This window comes from Gopherus flavomarginatus, chromosome 1, assembly GCF_025201925.1.
Source record: "Gopherus flavomarginatus isolate rGopFla2 chromosome 1, rGopFla2.mat.asm, whole genome shotgun sequence".
In the NCBI taxonomy this organism is placed as follows: Eukaryota; Metazoa; Chordata; order Testudines; family Testudinidae; genus Gopherus; species Gopherus flavomarginatus.
This window is the reverse complement of record NC_066617.1, coordinates 92,115,922-92,131,414: the sequence shown is the minus strand read 5'-3', so window position 1 is coordinate 92,131,414 and position 15,493 is coordinate 92,115,922. Positions and strand designations below refer to the sequence as shown.

Below are 15,493 nucleotides of genomic sequence, written 5' to 3'. Positions count from 1 at the left end.
GAGTTTCACAACAGTGGTTTGACTTATAATATATATGTTGATATGACACAGTGCAATAAAGCATAACTAAATAGATTTACAGCCATGCATAAAGATGGTACAGCTGATGCTTTGTTTATCTGGGCTATCATTCGTATGTCCTATAATATGCTAACAAAAACAAACAATCACTACGAACACAAGAGGTATGAATACAGCACACAGAGGTGTATTTGTAAGAGAGACGGTTGTTTATACCCATCCTGAATAGAGCTGGGGGAGGGGTTCACACAGAGTGCTCTGAGACCTTCCCTTTTGTAGATTCCACTATGCAGTTTATTTACAGTGTTTCACTCTGCCATCTTTTCAACACTAGTGCAGTCACAGTATTTACAATGTCATTCAACTTCACTGCCCATTCTCCAGAGGGCAGGTGGGATAGAAAGGTATCTCCTCCAGAAGAACTCCGTTTGGTCATGTGGGACTGGGCCAGCTACTGCTTCTCCCTCTGTTGCTTCTTTCCTGTGCTTTTTTATCCACTCTCCTTGTTAATGGGCTTATTAGCTCATTAGCTGCCCAACCCCAAGCTGATCTGGAAATCAGGAATGCCTCTCCTTAACCAGGCCCTCTCCTGGGGCCTAATTGGTTAATCAGAGACCAGAACATGGGTTCAGTTGCTGTTTTCCAGCTCTCTGTGTCACAAGGTGGTTGGGAAATTTCCAAGGTAATGGGGTTTCTTTTACCATCAGAAAATGCCGGTTCATTAAAATCAAAACTTTTAGCAGTAATGTCACAGTTTTGACAAAACTTTCATCAGGAAACTTTCCCAGGTCCAGGATTTCAGAAAGAGAGAGCGAGAGAGACCGCAGCGCAGTGTCTTGTTCGGAGGGCTAGGGGCTATAGATTCAGTCAGTTCTCTTGCTCACCCTCCCCATCCCCCAACCCACTTGGCGCTGTTCCCACTTTGTATAAATAATGAAATATTCATTGACTCCAGAGGGAGAGAGACTGACTCTTTACCCTGGTGTTTAGGACATCCAGCGGGGATGTAAGAGACCCAGATTCAAGTCCCTGCTCTCAATCAGGTAGAACAGGGACTTGTAAATGGGGCTCCCACACCACAGTTAAGTGCCTTAATCCTCAGGCTATTGGCTATTTGGAGGTGGGGCTGCTCTCATGTGCACTTGCGTTTTTTCACCAAGAAAATTCAGAAGGTCTGTTTTTCTTCCAGTGCAAACAGTTTTCAAAACCTCACGAAGTTTTGCAAAGTGGAATCCTTGTCTTTCAGCCAGCCCTAATCCTGAGTTCAGCTGACAGAACTCCATGCACAGCAGAGCCTTGCAACCCAGCCTCAACCCCAACCCAACTGGCCCAGACTACAAATGTTGGGTTCGGGTTGGGCCAGGTCTGAAAACAACCCAACCCCCTTGGTTTGGGTTGTCTCTGATCATCTCCTTCTGTCCATGGGGTTGGCGTGGCGGTGACTGCATGCCCTACTTCTGCCAGCTGCTGTCACCTTGCTGTACTCGGTGTGCTGAGGCCCAAGCATGCCAATGAGTCGCAGAGCCTCCCACTTCCCAGCATACACAGTGCAATCAGGCAGTGGTGGCTGGCAGGAGTGAGATATGCTGCATGCAGCTACTGCTGCATTGACCACATGGGCAGGAGGCAGCTGGGGACAGTTGACAGGCCCAGGGTGGGAGGAGTGGGAAGACCCCTTCAGGCTGAACCCCAAGAATGGGTCAGCAGCACTGACACAGTTTTGGGGGGAAGTGTTGGGTTTGGGTCAGGTCAGTTGTGAAAACAGCTCAACATGCTTGGGCTGGGTTCAGGTCTGCTGTGCTCAGCTTGGGTTCAGGTCCAGATCATGCCTTAAAATTAGGCCCAAGCAGACCTCTAATGCGCGCTCTCTGATAGCACTTTGCAGACTCTAATCCCATTTAAGAATAAATTTCTGTGAAAAAAGTGTTTGTTTTGAAAGGTTTTCATCATAATTGAGTTTTTAAAAAAAATATAAATACTATTTTTATGGATGGACATTGATATCCTTACACACATGCTTTGCGAGCACTTTCAAAATATAACCAACACTCAGCAGCCACTGAAAGCTTGGTTGGATTAAAAAAACCTTGTAGAAATGCAGTATTATGGATTCAGAATTTTATTTTTTAGTAAACAGAGAGCCGGTGAAGATTCTATAACATGATATTGTGCGAGATGTTTGAACAGAGTGATGCTCAGCTAGTAATTAGATATGGGGAAATAGTGTAGGGCAGAAGTCAGCAACCTTTCAGAAGTGGTGTGCCGAATATTCATTTATTCACTCTAATTTAAGGTTTCGCGTGCCAGTAATACATTTTAACATTTTTAGAAGGTCTCTCTCTCTAAGTCTATAATATATAACTAAACTATTGTTGTATGTAAAGTAAATAAGGCTTTAAAAATGTTTAAGAAACTTCATTTAAAATTAAATTAAAATGAAGAGCCCCCCGGACTGGTGGCCAGGACCCGGGCAGTGTGAGTGCCACTGAAAATCAGCTCGTGTGCCGCCTTTGGCACCCGTGCCATACGTTGCCTACCTCTGGTGTAGGGAATTGTAGTCAAACAGCCATTTCAGTGTCCTGCAAAAGACGATTGGGACCAGAGATGTCCCTTCAAGTTTTCAACAGTACCTAACTGACTAAGAGGCCTTGTGTAAGCTCGAAAGTTTGTCTCTCTCACCATCAGAAGTTGTTGCTGTAAAAGACATTACCTCACCCACCTTGTCTCTTTAGAATTCTACAGTCTAATTGAAAGTCAACTCTAGGCTCTTAAGTCACATAGGTATTGTTGAAAATGTTACCTGCAGGGCCAGCGCTTCCATTTAGGAAACCTAGGCGGTCGCCTAGGGCGCCAGGATTTGGAAGGGCAGCAGACTGCTCCGGTGGACCTCCCGCAGGCATCCCTGAGACGGTCTGCTGGTTCCGCGGCTCCGGTGGAGCATCCGCAGGCACGCCTGTGGCAGGTCCACAGGAGCTGCGGGACCGGCGAGCTGGCCCTGCGCCTACGGCGCCAAAAACCCTGGCGCCGCTTCTGGTTACCTGTTGATAATATCTGGTAGGAGTGAAGTAGAAAGCTCCATCTATTGCTAGTAAATCCTTTCCATGGTGAGACACTCATTATTTGAAGACTGCATGTGCAAACACTTCAAAGGAAAGTCCCACGAACTGACACAATTTTGAATAGTTCAAAGAGGCCCTAATGTGCCAAATCTAAGGAAATCCATTCTAGTGCCATGTAAACCATTAGAACACTCAACCAACCACTTTAGGGCTTCATACAGCTAGAAAGTAATGTCCTCATATAACCCAGTCATATTAAAGATTTAATTTGCAGGGTTGCAGTTATTAAAAATGTCTTATCTTATTTCTTTTGGGAAACCCGATGCCAATATCTTTATCTGAATATGGAATGCTAGAAAACTTCCTGGGAATGGAAAGGGCACTATTTATTTCTCCCGGCGACCAAATGCTGTTGATGAAGGTGCCTGTTGGTGAGCAGTCTCATTCTAAGAAGATATCTTAACTAGTGGCACTGTTGATCCTGAGGTTACCTGAGTATGGGGGAAAGGGAAGATGTATTGAATGGGTGTCTGACTATCAAAGGGTTTGCTACTTGCCTTGCTGTAGGGAAACAACACCTAGGCAGTAGTATTGAAAAATACAGGATTGTAGATAATGGCTACATGTTAGAGCAGTGGTTTTCAACGTTGTTTTTCATTTTCGGACTCCTAAAAAAACTTGTAATGAAAGTGCAAACCCCTTTGGAAATCTTAAACATAGTTTGTGGACCTCCAGGGGTCCAGGGACCACCGGTTGAAAACCACTGATCTCTGGAACAGGCTGCCATACAAGCAGCCATACAGAACTCCTCCAGGCCTTTTGGGGGCTGTGGGGCACATAATAGCAGGAACTCCCGGCAAGTGCTGGGAAGAAGCAGGTGAGTGTTTTGAAGGCGGGCTGATTTCCTCCAACCCGGAAACCTCTTAATCAGGGATGAGAGGGACAAGTATGTTGAAATGAATGACGCTGTGCCGCCAGCGAGATAGGGCTGAGGTCATATTAGCACCTTCTAAAGCCCCCTCCCTCTTGATAAAAGCCAGACGCAATATTCTTCGCGCAAGAGCTGAGAGAGACACTTAACAGCTAATCTCCCTCCGGGGTTGCTCTCCCATAGTGTGCCCACGCGATACCGCGCTGGGAGGAGGCAGAGGTAGGTGGATCTTGGGCATGCACCTTCTGCTCCTCCGCTGAGCTGCTTTCTGTCAACCACTCACCTGGGACTTTTATTTGGTCACGGCTCTTGGTGTTCCCAGCTCTGCGGCCGCGCAGCTGAGCCCACGTGCGCCGAGGGACCGGCACCGGTAAGGGGAGCAGAGAATGGTCCCCTGAGCCCCCAGCGGGTCTGGGGCACTCAAAAGCGCACGGAAGCGCAGAGAACGGAGCTCGCAGAGCCGAGCACAGGGCGCGCTGAGAGCGGGGCGCGCAGAGCCGGGCACAGGGCGCGCTGAGAGCGGGGCGCGCAGAGCCGGGCACAGGGCGCGCTGAGAGCGGGGCGCGCACAGCCAGGCACAGGAGTGGGGTGCGCAGAGCCGAGCAAAGGGCGCGCTGAGAGCGGGGCGCGCAGAGTCGGGCACAGAGCGCGCTGAGAGCGAGGCGCGCACAGGAGTGGGGCGCGCAGAGCCGAGCAAAGGGCGCGCAGAGTCGGGTACAGAACGCACTGAGAGCGGGGCGCGCAGAGTCGGGCACAGGGCGCGCTGAGAGCAAGGCGCGCACAGGAGTGGGGCGCGCAGAGCCGAGCAAAGGGCGCGCAGAGCCGGGCACAGGGCGCGCTGAGAGCGGGGCGCGCAGAGCCGGGCACAGGGCGCGCTGAGAGCGGGGCGCGCAGAGCCGGGCACAGGAGCGGGGCGCGCAGAGCCGGGCACAGGGCGGGCTGAGAGCGGGGCGCGCACAGCCAGGCACAGGAGTAGGGCGCGCAGAGCCGAGCAAAGGGCGCGCTGAGAGCGGGGCGCGCAGAGCCGGGCACAGGGCGGGCTGAGAGCGGGGCGCGCAGAGCCGGGCACAGGGCGCGCTGAGAGCGGGGCGCGCACAGCCAGGCACAGGAGTGGGGTGCGCAGAGCCGAGCAAAGGGCGCGCTGAGAGCGGGGCGCGCAGAGTCGGGCACAGAGCGCGCTGAGAGCGAGGCGCGCACAGGAGTGGGGCGCGCAGAGCCGAGCAAAGGGCGCGCAGAGTCGGGTACAGAACGCACTGAGAGCGGGGCGCGCAGCGCCGGGCACAGGGCGCGCAGATCGAGAATCGCTGGCTGCCGGCCATAGCCCAGAGTAGCGACCCCCGGAGCGGCCCTCGCCTCCAGAGTTAAACACACCCCCTCCGCTGCGAGCGCCAGTGCGGCTCGGGCCATGAGCATCGGGCACTTCACCGTGTGGGACTATGTGGTGTTCGGGGCCATGCTGCTCGTCTCCGCGGTCATCGGCGTGTACTACGCCTTCGCGGGCGGCGGCCAGCAGACCTCCAAGGACTTCCTGATGGGCGGCCGCAGCATGAGCGCCCTGCCCGTGGCGCTGTCCCTCACCGCCAGCTTCATGTCGGCGGTTACCGTGCTGGGCACCCCGGCGGAGATCTACCGCTTCGGGGCCATATTCTGCATCTTCGCCATCACCTACTTCGTGGTGGTGCTCATCAGCGCCGAGGTCTTCCTGCCCGTCTTCTACAGGCTGGGGATCACCAGCACCTACGAGGTAAGCGGGGCTGCCGCCTTCTCCCGCTTAGGGAGCACTAGCCCATTCGGCATCCTCTCTGTGTCCTCCATATCGATCCGCTGTGCCGCTATGTCTCTCAGCAGCGTCCCCTACATGGCCTTGCCTCTCTACTAGCCTCCTCTTACAATTGATATTTCCCCCTTGCAGAGGCCATGGCAGGGTCTCTTCCCCACCCCCAAGAACTCCTGTCTCAGTAGACTCATTCCACATGGGTTTGCTCCTGGAGATTGTTAGCCCTCCAGATTTTCAATCCAAACTGGGGATTTATTTTTGCACAGATTGGTTGATTTGGAATAAATAATAAAACACAAAGAAAAGCCCTCTAAAATAGAAGCCAAAACTCCCAATCCTGGGTGCCTGCTTCAACTTAAGTTCCTAAATCCATCTTGAGGCACAAAGGCCCAATCCATTTAGACACCCGTATGAACAGTCAAGCATATGAACAGTCTTACTGATTTCATTGGGACTTCCTCTTGCAAATAGATCTCTGGATCAGGGCCCTAAATAGCAGCGACTGGATTTTCCATAGTACTTATACAATGAGATCTGCAGGTGCTCAGCATATGTGAAAGTCAGGCCACTTCTTTACTTAGGTGCCAAAATATGGCTTTAGAAAATTAGGGCTTGATTTTCCACTGCATCCCAGCCCAGTGAGGTGAAGCTGCACAGAGGCAATTTTAACTTAGACCTCTGGCATAAAGTCCCTGAGAGATCTAGCATCCATGGGGAACTGGGAGTCTTGTTGACATCACCCCTTCACTCTTCTTGCGTCTTGCCTATTCTTACACCAAGCCATGAAGTTTCTGCACAGGACGCAGAAGAACAGCCTCCATTAGATTCTCTTCAACATAGGGGGAGTTCTCCTGTACAAATCTCTAGCTGCTTCAAGTTGACTTTACAACACATACGTTTTGGGCCCTTACTTCTGACTAGACACTAACTCCTGAAAAGGACCAGTAAAAAATGCGATATTATTATAGTGCAGCTATTAAGTTCATTCTCCGCACTGATAGTATGAGCAGACTGCTATAGTGCAAACACTTTTTGTTCACCGAAGAGTGAAACCCTGCTTCTCTGTACGCATCCATTCAAAATTCAAGTGCTGTTTAAACAATTGCAAAGACTCAAAGATGAATGCCAGCACTTTGAAATAATGAGATATTTGTATCTACCTTGATTGATCAGATTGGTGGGTAAAGGAGATCTCCTTTTCCCAACTGTACATGGATGTTTCTGTTAAGACAAGGGAATGAAATTTCAAGGTAAAAAGTCAAATGAAGCCAAGATTGACTGTTAGTTTAGGTTCTTGAGTCTTAGCCGACACTGTAGGCAGAAGGTTGTGGTTCAAGCTTAGGGCCCTACTGTTGTCAGATGTCACCGGTGTGGTGCTCTGCTGTGCAAAATGTTGATAACAGTTTTGTGTGTGTGTGTGCGCGCGCACTGCCCCGTGTGTGTGTGTGTGTGTGCGCGCGCGCGCGCGCGCTGCCCCGGCTCTGCAGATAGCTGACACAGCAGACCCTGACAGAACCCCCAGTTTTGTGTGTGTGTGTGTGTGTGTGTGTGTGTGTGTGTGCGCGCTGCCCCGGCTCTGCAGATAGCTGACACAGCAGACCCTGACAGAACCCCCAATGACCACAGACTTCGATAAGGTATGAAGGCACCCGGCCAGGTTTATTGCCAATGAAACACACTAATAGTTTCCTGCAGACTCTACAGGACATACTACGAATATGTGCCACCTGACAATGGACCGGCTCAGTCAGTGGCAGGACTCTCCACTGCCCCTTAGGCTGGACCAAGACAACTCCTCGGGGGTGAATTCTTATACACAGGTACAGGCAAGTTACACATCACTCCTGATGTGTTGAGGTGCAACCCCTCTACATAGTAAGGTCCTGCCTATCACCTTGTACACGTTGGTTCGAACAAAACAGCTCTCTCAATCATGTTATCCTTTAGGACCATGTCTTCCTTGTTATCTGTGTGGAATGTGCTAGTCCTGGACTGTTCTGGTACCATCCTGGCACATATTTATATTACTAGTGCTTAGTGCTCAGGTACGTGTATAACTGCAGCATCAGCCTTCTTCTTGCCAGCTTCTGCGAGCAGGAGCTGCCTCTGGCTCACAGCTTAACTTTGTTTTATGTTGGCAAAGTCTTGACCATTACTTTAGTCCAGGCCTTAGGTCTCATAGTATGCCGGGCCTTTGATACAAGGGTTTATGTTTCCAGGCCTTATCTTACCACACCTACTAAATTCACGGCCATGAAAAACACATCATGGAACCCCCTGAGAAATCTGGTCTTTTGTGTGCTTTTACCCTATACTATACCAATTTCATGGAGGAGACCAGAATTTCTCAAATTGGGGGTCCTGACCCAAAGGGGAGTCACAGAGGGGTCACAAAGTTATTTTAGGGGGGATCGTGGTATTGCCACCCTTACTTCTGTGCTGCCTTCAGACTGGGTGGCCGGAAACCGGTGGCTGTTGGCCGGGCACCCAGCTCTGAAGGCAGCACCCCACTAGCATCTGGCAAAAGTAAAGGTGGCAATGCCATACCATGCCACCTCACTTCTGCTCTGCTGCCTTCAGAGCTGGGTGGCCTGAGAATGGTGGCTGCTGACTGAGGGCCCAGCTCTGCAGGCAGCAGCGCTGAAGTAAGGGTGGCAATACCATACCATGCTTCTGGCCAAGAGCCACTGCTCTCTGGCCACTCCGTTCTGAAGGCAGCACCACTGCCAGCAGCAGCACAGAAGTAAGGGTAGCAGTACCATAATGGCCCCTACAATAACCTTGCGACCCCACCACCACTCCTTTTTGGGGTAGGACCGCTACAATTACATCACCATGAAATTTCAGATTTAAATAGCTGAAATCATGAAATTTACTATTTTTAAAAGCCTATGACCATGAAATGGACCAAAATGGACCATGAATTTGGTAGGGCCCTATTTATGCTGTATAAGATCTGGGTATTATTATTAATAATTTATTATTATACACAATCCCAGATTGGGTTTATGTATAACGCTAACAGAAAGAGAATGCCTCGGGCAAGTGCTGCTGATGGTGTTACAGTAGCAGGTGATCCAGATTTAGATGACCCAGTTAAACTGAAAGCCTTCTGCCCATCTCAGGCAGTTGTTCCGGTGCAAATGAAAATCTCAGCAGTTTTCAAAGAGGGTAGAGATAACTCTTTCTTCCTCCTCCCAATAAAAAAAATTATATTCACTCAAAACTAGTTAGGATTGTAGCTAAAGGCATAACAACTGCTGGATTTTATCCAGTCACAATGTACAACTATTATCTGTAAAGTGCTTTAAGACACCTGTGCTAGAAAGCACTACATATGTATGTATATATGACTAAACTCTCTTCTATGTACTCCATCTTGTACTGACTACGTAAATATTTAGCTTCTCTCAGGTTTAACTAAATGACACTGATGTCTGCAGAAAACAAGATCAGGTTGACCATGACCATCCATGTGAATATAAAAACTGTTACTTCTGCTGAACAGTAGTATCTTTTCTTACAGGAGATTTCTTAATACCATTTCTATAAATGTAAATTTTTGACATTAAAGTTGTTTATTCACCTCTTTTGCAGTATTTGGAGCTTCGATTTAATAAATATCTGCGTCTTTGTGGGACAATCCTCTTCATTATACAAACGGCAAGTAAACCTCAAACAGGTTCTTTGATCTTTAATAGCCTTTACCATTACTTTAGTGTGGTGTAACTGGTAGTCATGTGTAAGCGGTTGCTAAGTTTATTGCGAAATATCAGAAACTGACATGAAAGAAAGAGACAAGGAAGTTCTTCCTACTACCATACACTGTTCAGTACTGCTCTTTGTTCCCTACCCAGAGGATCCTTGAGTAATCTGATTATCTAGGGAACGTTGCACTAAACACACATTGCGATGCTAGCTGGCGGCTTGCTACTTGGCACTGGTACTTGTCCCTCCCTGTAAAGCAATACAAACCCCTCAGAGATATAGAAAGCACTAGGAGAATAGTGGAACACCAATATATTTGAATACTGATGTCATCTCACCCTAAAATAATATTCACTAAGAAATTGAAGGCTAAAAGTAGGACAAGCTATTCATGAACCACAGAGAAAAATAATTCAATACATATTAGAAACATGTCCAAGAAAATATTTATATCTCTGTGCTAAAGCTTATATCTGAAACTGTCTGGATCATTAGAAGGAAGATTTTTTAAAAATAGTATTTTACCATTTTGCTGGTATAATTTTTATTGGTCCTATAACCATCAGTGTGTCATTTTTTCTTAATATAGGAACACAACCTAAATAAAAAGAAGTTGAAAGAGATTAGATCTTGATCCTTCTTTTAAGTTAAACAATATCTGATATTGATTGTGGCAAGAACACATTTTGTATGGGATGCCAGAAAGCAGATGGAAAAACATTCACTGCACATTAGAAAGCTATTTTTCTATGCTGACTCACTCAAAAAGTTTGCCGTACCATGCCAAGCTGGCAGTTGGCCAAGTACTCTATAGTTTGTGAAGGCAACAAGTTAGGTGTAGCTTGGTCGGAAAACAGGTGTAAGTGACAAAACAGTGTAGCTTGCACTGATAGAGCATTCACTGTGGAGCTAGATCCTGAGCTGTTGGGGGGGATATACTCAGTACACCTCAGGAAAAGCATGGAGGGGAAGGGTGGCTTTAAGCCACCTTTGCATTTCCCCAATCTTGGAGTGAATCTGGCCCTTAACATAATTTAGAGCAGCCTATATGTTAAACCTGGATGCCCCCAGTTTCAAGGGGCCATTCTGGCACCTAAAGATTGTTGGAGTGTAGGGATACCCTGACCAGGCCCCCTTTCACCAGGGGAGGGGGGCGTTGGTGGAGGTGACAGTGGAAAGGGGATGGCATAGGAGTTGCCAACATCAGGGGACTCTTCTGCAGCCCTGTCTTAGCTGAGTTTATGACCTCTTTGTGCTACAGGAATAGTGTGAAGCAGCCATATCTGGGCCAAAAATCTGGCCCAAAGTACACAAAACAGTTGTAAATGGCACCAGTTTGGAATTCTGTGGGGAAAGAGAAAATTCAGTTGATGGTTTAACAAGGTGCTGTTCCCACCAAGGTCAATAGGAATATTATCCATGTAAACCATTGGAGGCTGGATATACGATGGTACAAGTTAAAGGAGCTGGGGAGTGGCTTTATTTTCCTCTTTTGTTAGTTGCTTGTTGTGTTACAGGCCAAGAGGACAGTAGGAGGGAGTGTATGTTATACATGTAAGTTTGTACACTTGTTGAATTCCAAGTAACTGCAGGTTGTGATATTTTCCCACTTACCCATGAGCCAGAGTCTGATGTCATACCTGTGTAAACAGGAGGAACTCAGCTGAAGTCAGTAGCATTAAATCCCATAAAACAGGTGTAAGTGAATGCAGAATCAACTCCTCAGTGTGTAACTTACCCCACTGCTGATGTTGTTGTTGAATTTAGTCCAGAGACTTCCATGGAAGTTGCACCTGTTTACTCCAAACTACACCTCTGTGTTTGGCCTTGTGGAGTTACACCAAGCTGACAGCTGGAGGGTTGTTTTTTTTTAAATCTCCTTCCTCTGAAGCAGCAGGGGTGACTATGGCTGCAGATGAGACATTGGATGGGGATGGCTAGGGCTCTGAGGTGGCACCAAGTGTTTTCCCTCTCAGGTGATTGGCTGGCTGATTCTTGCTCACATGCTAAGAGTATAATTGATTGCCATATGTGGGGTTGAGAAGGGATTTTCCCCCAGGTCAGATGGGCAGTGACCTTTTGTTTTTTGCCTTCCTCTGCAGCATATGGGTACAGGTCACCTGCCTGGATTATCTGGGTAGATCTCACTTAATAATTTCTCTGCCATTATAGGGGCCTCAGACACTGGTGCACCTGGGTTCCTCCTATTCTCTGCTTGTGGCACATCACAGTCTAGTCTCTTGTGGGCTGCAATACCTTGGTCTAATCTCAGTGGTTGGGTTTAGTGTGCAGGTTCTGAGTGGTGGTGGTGGCGGCCTGTGATATACAGGAAGTCAGACTAGTTGATCTGGTGGTCCTTGTGGTCTTAAACTCTGTGACTCTAAGTCCAAGGCTGAATTTGACCCAACAGTTAAAAGGCAAACAGGATTTTAAAATAAATAAATCAAACTACTATAAGTGGTATAGATACTGGGTGTCCTATTATGATAATACTCATAAGGGAAAAGATTTGTTTGTCTATAGCTCTTTCCAGTGAGGGATGGAAAAATCAGACCCACTCACAACCCTGTATGTGCATGTTACCCTCCAGTGTCGGCAGCCTACAGTGGCTATAAACCCTAATTACTACACCAGAATAACTATTTAATGGCATAAATCTAGTCCTGGTTAATCTGAGTTATGTTTGTGTATTGAGTGCCATTAACATTGCAAGAGATTTCTTGGCAAAGTATTTGCCAGCCTCAGCATTTTTTCCTCTTTCCACAGGTTTCTGCAGTATGACATTTGTATGTGATTACTGCATTTTTTTAAACAATATGATACTTTGTAGAAAAGCCAGGAAAATTGAAGTGAGCCTGGGCATTTAAGAGCCATTGTACAGTAGTGTTCATTTTAGGAACAGTGTACCGTGAAGAATGCGATACTAGGTAGCCTCTGACTTTTTCCTTTTAAATGATAGGAATTATTACTTAATACTGCACCGTACTGGTGTAATATAGACTCTATGTATACCTATAGCTACATTTCCCTATGTGTACTAGAAGTGAATTACGGTAGTTTAAGTAGGTATAAAACAAGTTACTTTTCATGTGATTTAGTATTTCTTTTATCCTCCTTAGATTTTATACACTGGAATTGTTATTTATGCTCCAGCTCTGGCACTGAACCAAGGTAAAAGGAAAAATTTACATTTTACAAGGTAGTTTGTTTTATTTTGTTATGATTTTTTTCAATACATAAAATGATTAGGTTTTTATGACAGACATCAACATAAGTAAATATGGGCCCAATTAAGAAGAAGGGAAGAAGAATGGAGATACACCCATCTCCTAGAACTGGAAGGGACCTTGAAAAGAATAATGGAGATACACCCATCTCCTAGAACTGGAAGGGACCTTGAAAAGCCATTGAGTCCAGTCCCCTGCCTTCCTAGCAGGACTAATTACTGATTTTTGCCCCAGATCCCTAAGTGGCCCCCTCAAGGGTTGAACTCACAATCTTGGGCTTAGCAAGCCAATGCTCAAACCACTGAGCTATCCCTCATAGCAAGCACCTGCTGACTATTTGCCTAAATGAAGACTTCAATATTGGTCTGGTAGTTGTGACAGATTTTATAAGAGATTGAAGACTTATGGATAAATTCAACTCTCAGTTAGCCTGACTTGAATGGGACTCCCTTATTGTCTACCTGCACAAATCCCATTGTGTTGAAGTCAATGAGATAACTCGTGGGCTTGAAACATTGGGATATAGTCTTAGTTGTTAAAATTTTAATTAAAGGGAAATTAGTCCTTAAATGCAAAATTATTTCTAATTGCTCAGCAGTTTGTAAAGTCTATCACAACTGTTGCTATGAGTTGGTTATATTCTTAGTCTGTCAAAGTCACTTGGTTTTAGTGCACAAATCATTTCAGTGCTATTGTTATTATTTTCCACTTTTCTGTTTAAAATGGTTCTAATTTTTTTTTTTCAGGCAATCAGACCAACCTATAAATCTGTTTGAAGGTTAAGGGACTTACTTTTTTTCAAAAACAGTCTTTGCAGTTGTACATTTTCCCTCTTTTTCAGTCACAGGATTTGACTTGTGGGGTGCAGTGATCGCAACTGGAATAGTCTGTACATTCTATTGCACACTGGTATGTTGGCAGTTAATTTTAAAGAACCCCCCTTCTTATAACTGCTTAGTTAAAATACAGAACAACCTTCCACTGTAATGTAGCATACAAATATTGAGATTAAACTTGAATGAAGATAGAGGGCCAGGTCATCCTCTCCCCTGCTCCAAATTGCATATGGAAAACACCCTCTGCCTGTGGATCTGCCCACTCCTACGTGGAAAGGGCTGTGGTCATCTCTGTAGCACTGTTTTCTACTCTCCCAGGTAGAGACTGGCCAAGGTGGGGGCAGGAGTGGTTAGGGCTCAGAGAAACAGATCACCTCACCCTGCCCTTCCCAGGGGATTTTCCACAGGTGGGGATGAGCTAGCCCATAAATTTGAATTTGCTAAATTTATAATTGCATCTTAATCATTGCATTTCAATTTCATACATTGAATCTGCTATTCCTCACACAGGGTGGTCTAAAGGCAGTAGTCTGGACAGATGTTTTCCAGGTTGGAATCATGATAGCTGGATTTTCGTCTGTAATTATACGTGCTGTGGTGGTTCAAGAGGGAATCGGCCGCATTCTAAACGATTCCTACCATGGAGGAAGATTAAACTTCTGGGAGTAAGTTTGTAAATACTTAGGCTAAAACATGACCAGCTTAAACAATCTTCAAGGTGTTAAACTGCATCCACATGGGTTTACAATTGAATTAATTCAACTGGGGCAGAGAGAGAAGCACCATTTTTGTCCATATTCTGAGTCTGTTATTTTTTTCTCCCATTTAGCTTTAATCCCAACCCGTTGCAAAGACATACTTTCTGGACAATTCTCATAGGTGGGACCTTCACCTGGACTGGCATATACGGGGTCAACCAATCTCAAGTTCAGAGATACATTGCCTGCAAAACCAGGTTCCAAGCAAAATTGTAAGCCTGCGTGTGGTCAATGTAATTCTTCAGTGCCTGCCTTTAGTCACTATCTGTTCTTCATAAAGGGAGATTTTTAAATGAATGCTTTAAATTTATATAAAACCTGTTCACGAAAGGTAGTAACAACTTGTACTTTCTGCTTCGTGAACAAGGACAAAAGCAAATTGGAAGAATAAATGCTAGGATTTATAAGTTTTATGACGCTGGTATTTGTGTACACAAATAGTTGTATTAAGTTCATTTGCAACCTAGAGACCAAATTGTATAGTTGTTATTTGTGCAAAGCATCTAATAACACCAGATCCTGGCTTGGTACTATATTAAACTTAACTCAGTGAATGGGAGTTGTACCAGAACAATATTAAAGGATTCAATCATAAAGCTACTGAAATTGATTGCCCCATGATAAAATTGCTGAAGAATCACGTACTTTGTTTTCAGAATAGTTAGTGACCTTCTCCTGAAGCTGTAAGCAGCTGGATACTGGCGATCAGTAAGCTTTCTCTATAGATTTACTTATGTGAGAAATGTATGAAAAATAAAAACGCATTCCCCATAATACAATGCCATAAGGTATAGGAAGGGACAGTATTTTGGAGGTTTAATATTTTAAAAATGTGGGCAAAATAATTGAAATAATTTTCCCCCCTCCTGGTGAAAGCCATATTTAGAATTAAAATGTTTAAGGCTAAAGCAGTGAGAAAAACTAGTTTTGCAGTCAATCATATTTATGACAGGAATGAGTTGATATGCATCATCATGGTATCTCCAGTGCCTCTTCCTTGGTTATGCAGCTTTGTTCAGAAGGTCAGCCCTTATGCAGACAGAAGGCACATCGCACTTCTGTAATGGATTGCTCACGTATGGGAAAGACCTTCATGCGTCATGCCTGTATTGCATGTCATTGATGTTGACTCTTCCAAGCATCCCTAGCTGAAGCTATGTTACTTGTTTGCATCCC

At 45.9% G+C, this 15,493-nt stretch overlaps 1 protein-coding gene and 1 long non-coding RNA gene across 2 annotated transcripts in view; both read left to right on the top strand.

The window, feature by feature from the left end:
* The window catches only part of LOC127042744 (uncharacterized), a 439,524-nt gene that overhangs the window by 113,608 nt on the left and 310,423 nt on the right, over nt 1-15,493 (top strand). The gene's annotated exons all lie outside the window — the stretch shown is intronic.
* SLC5A8 (solute carrier family 5 member 8) overlaps nt 5,243-15,493 on the top strand; it is a 30,634-nt gene continuing 20,383 nt past the window's right edge. Inside the window, exons 1-6 of the mRNA XM_050935496.1 lie at nt 5,243-5,755; nt 9,386-9,451; nt 12,616-12,667; nt 13,565-13,632; nt 14,070-14,224; nt 14,389-14,529. Of these exons, the coding sequence (XP_050791453.1) occupies nt 5,417-5,755; nt 9,386-9,451; nt 12,616-12,667; nt 13,565-13,632; nt 14,070-14,224; nt 14,389-14,529 (821 nt within the window). The 5' untranslated portion in view covers nt 5,243-5,416. The remainder of the gene's footprint in view (nt 5,756-9,385; nt 9,452-12,615; nt 12,668-13,564; nt 13,633-14,069; nt 14,225-14,388; nt 14,530-15,493) is intronic.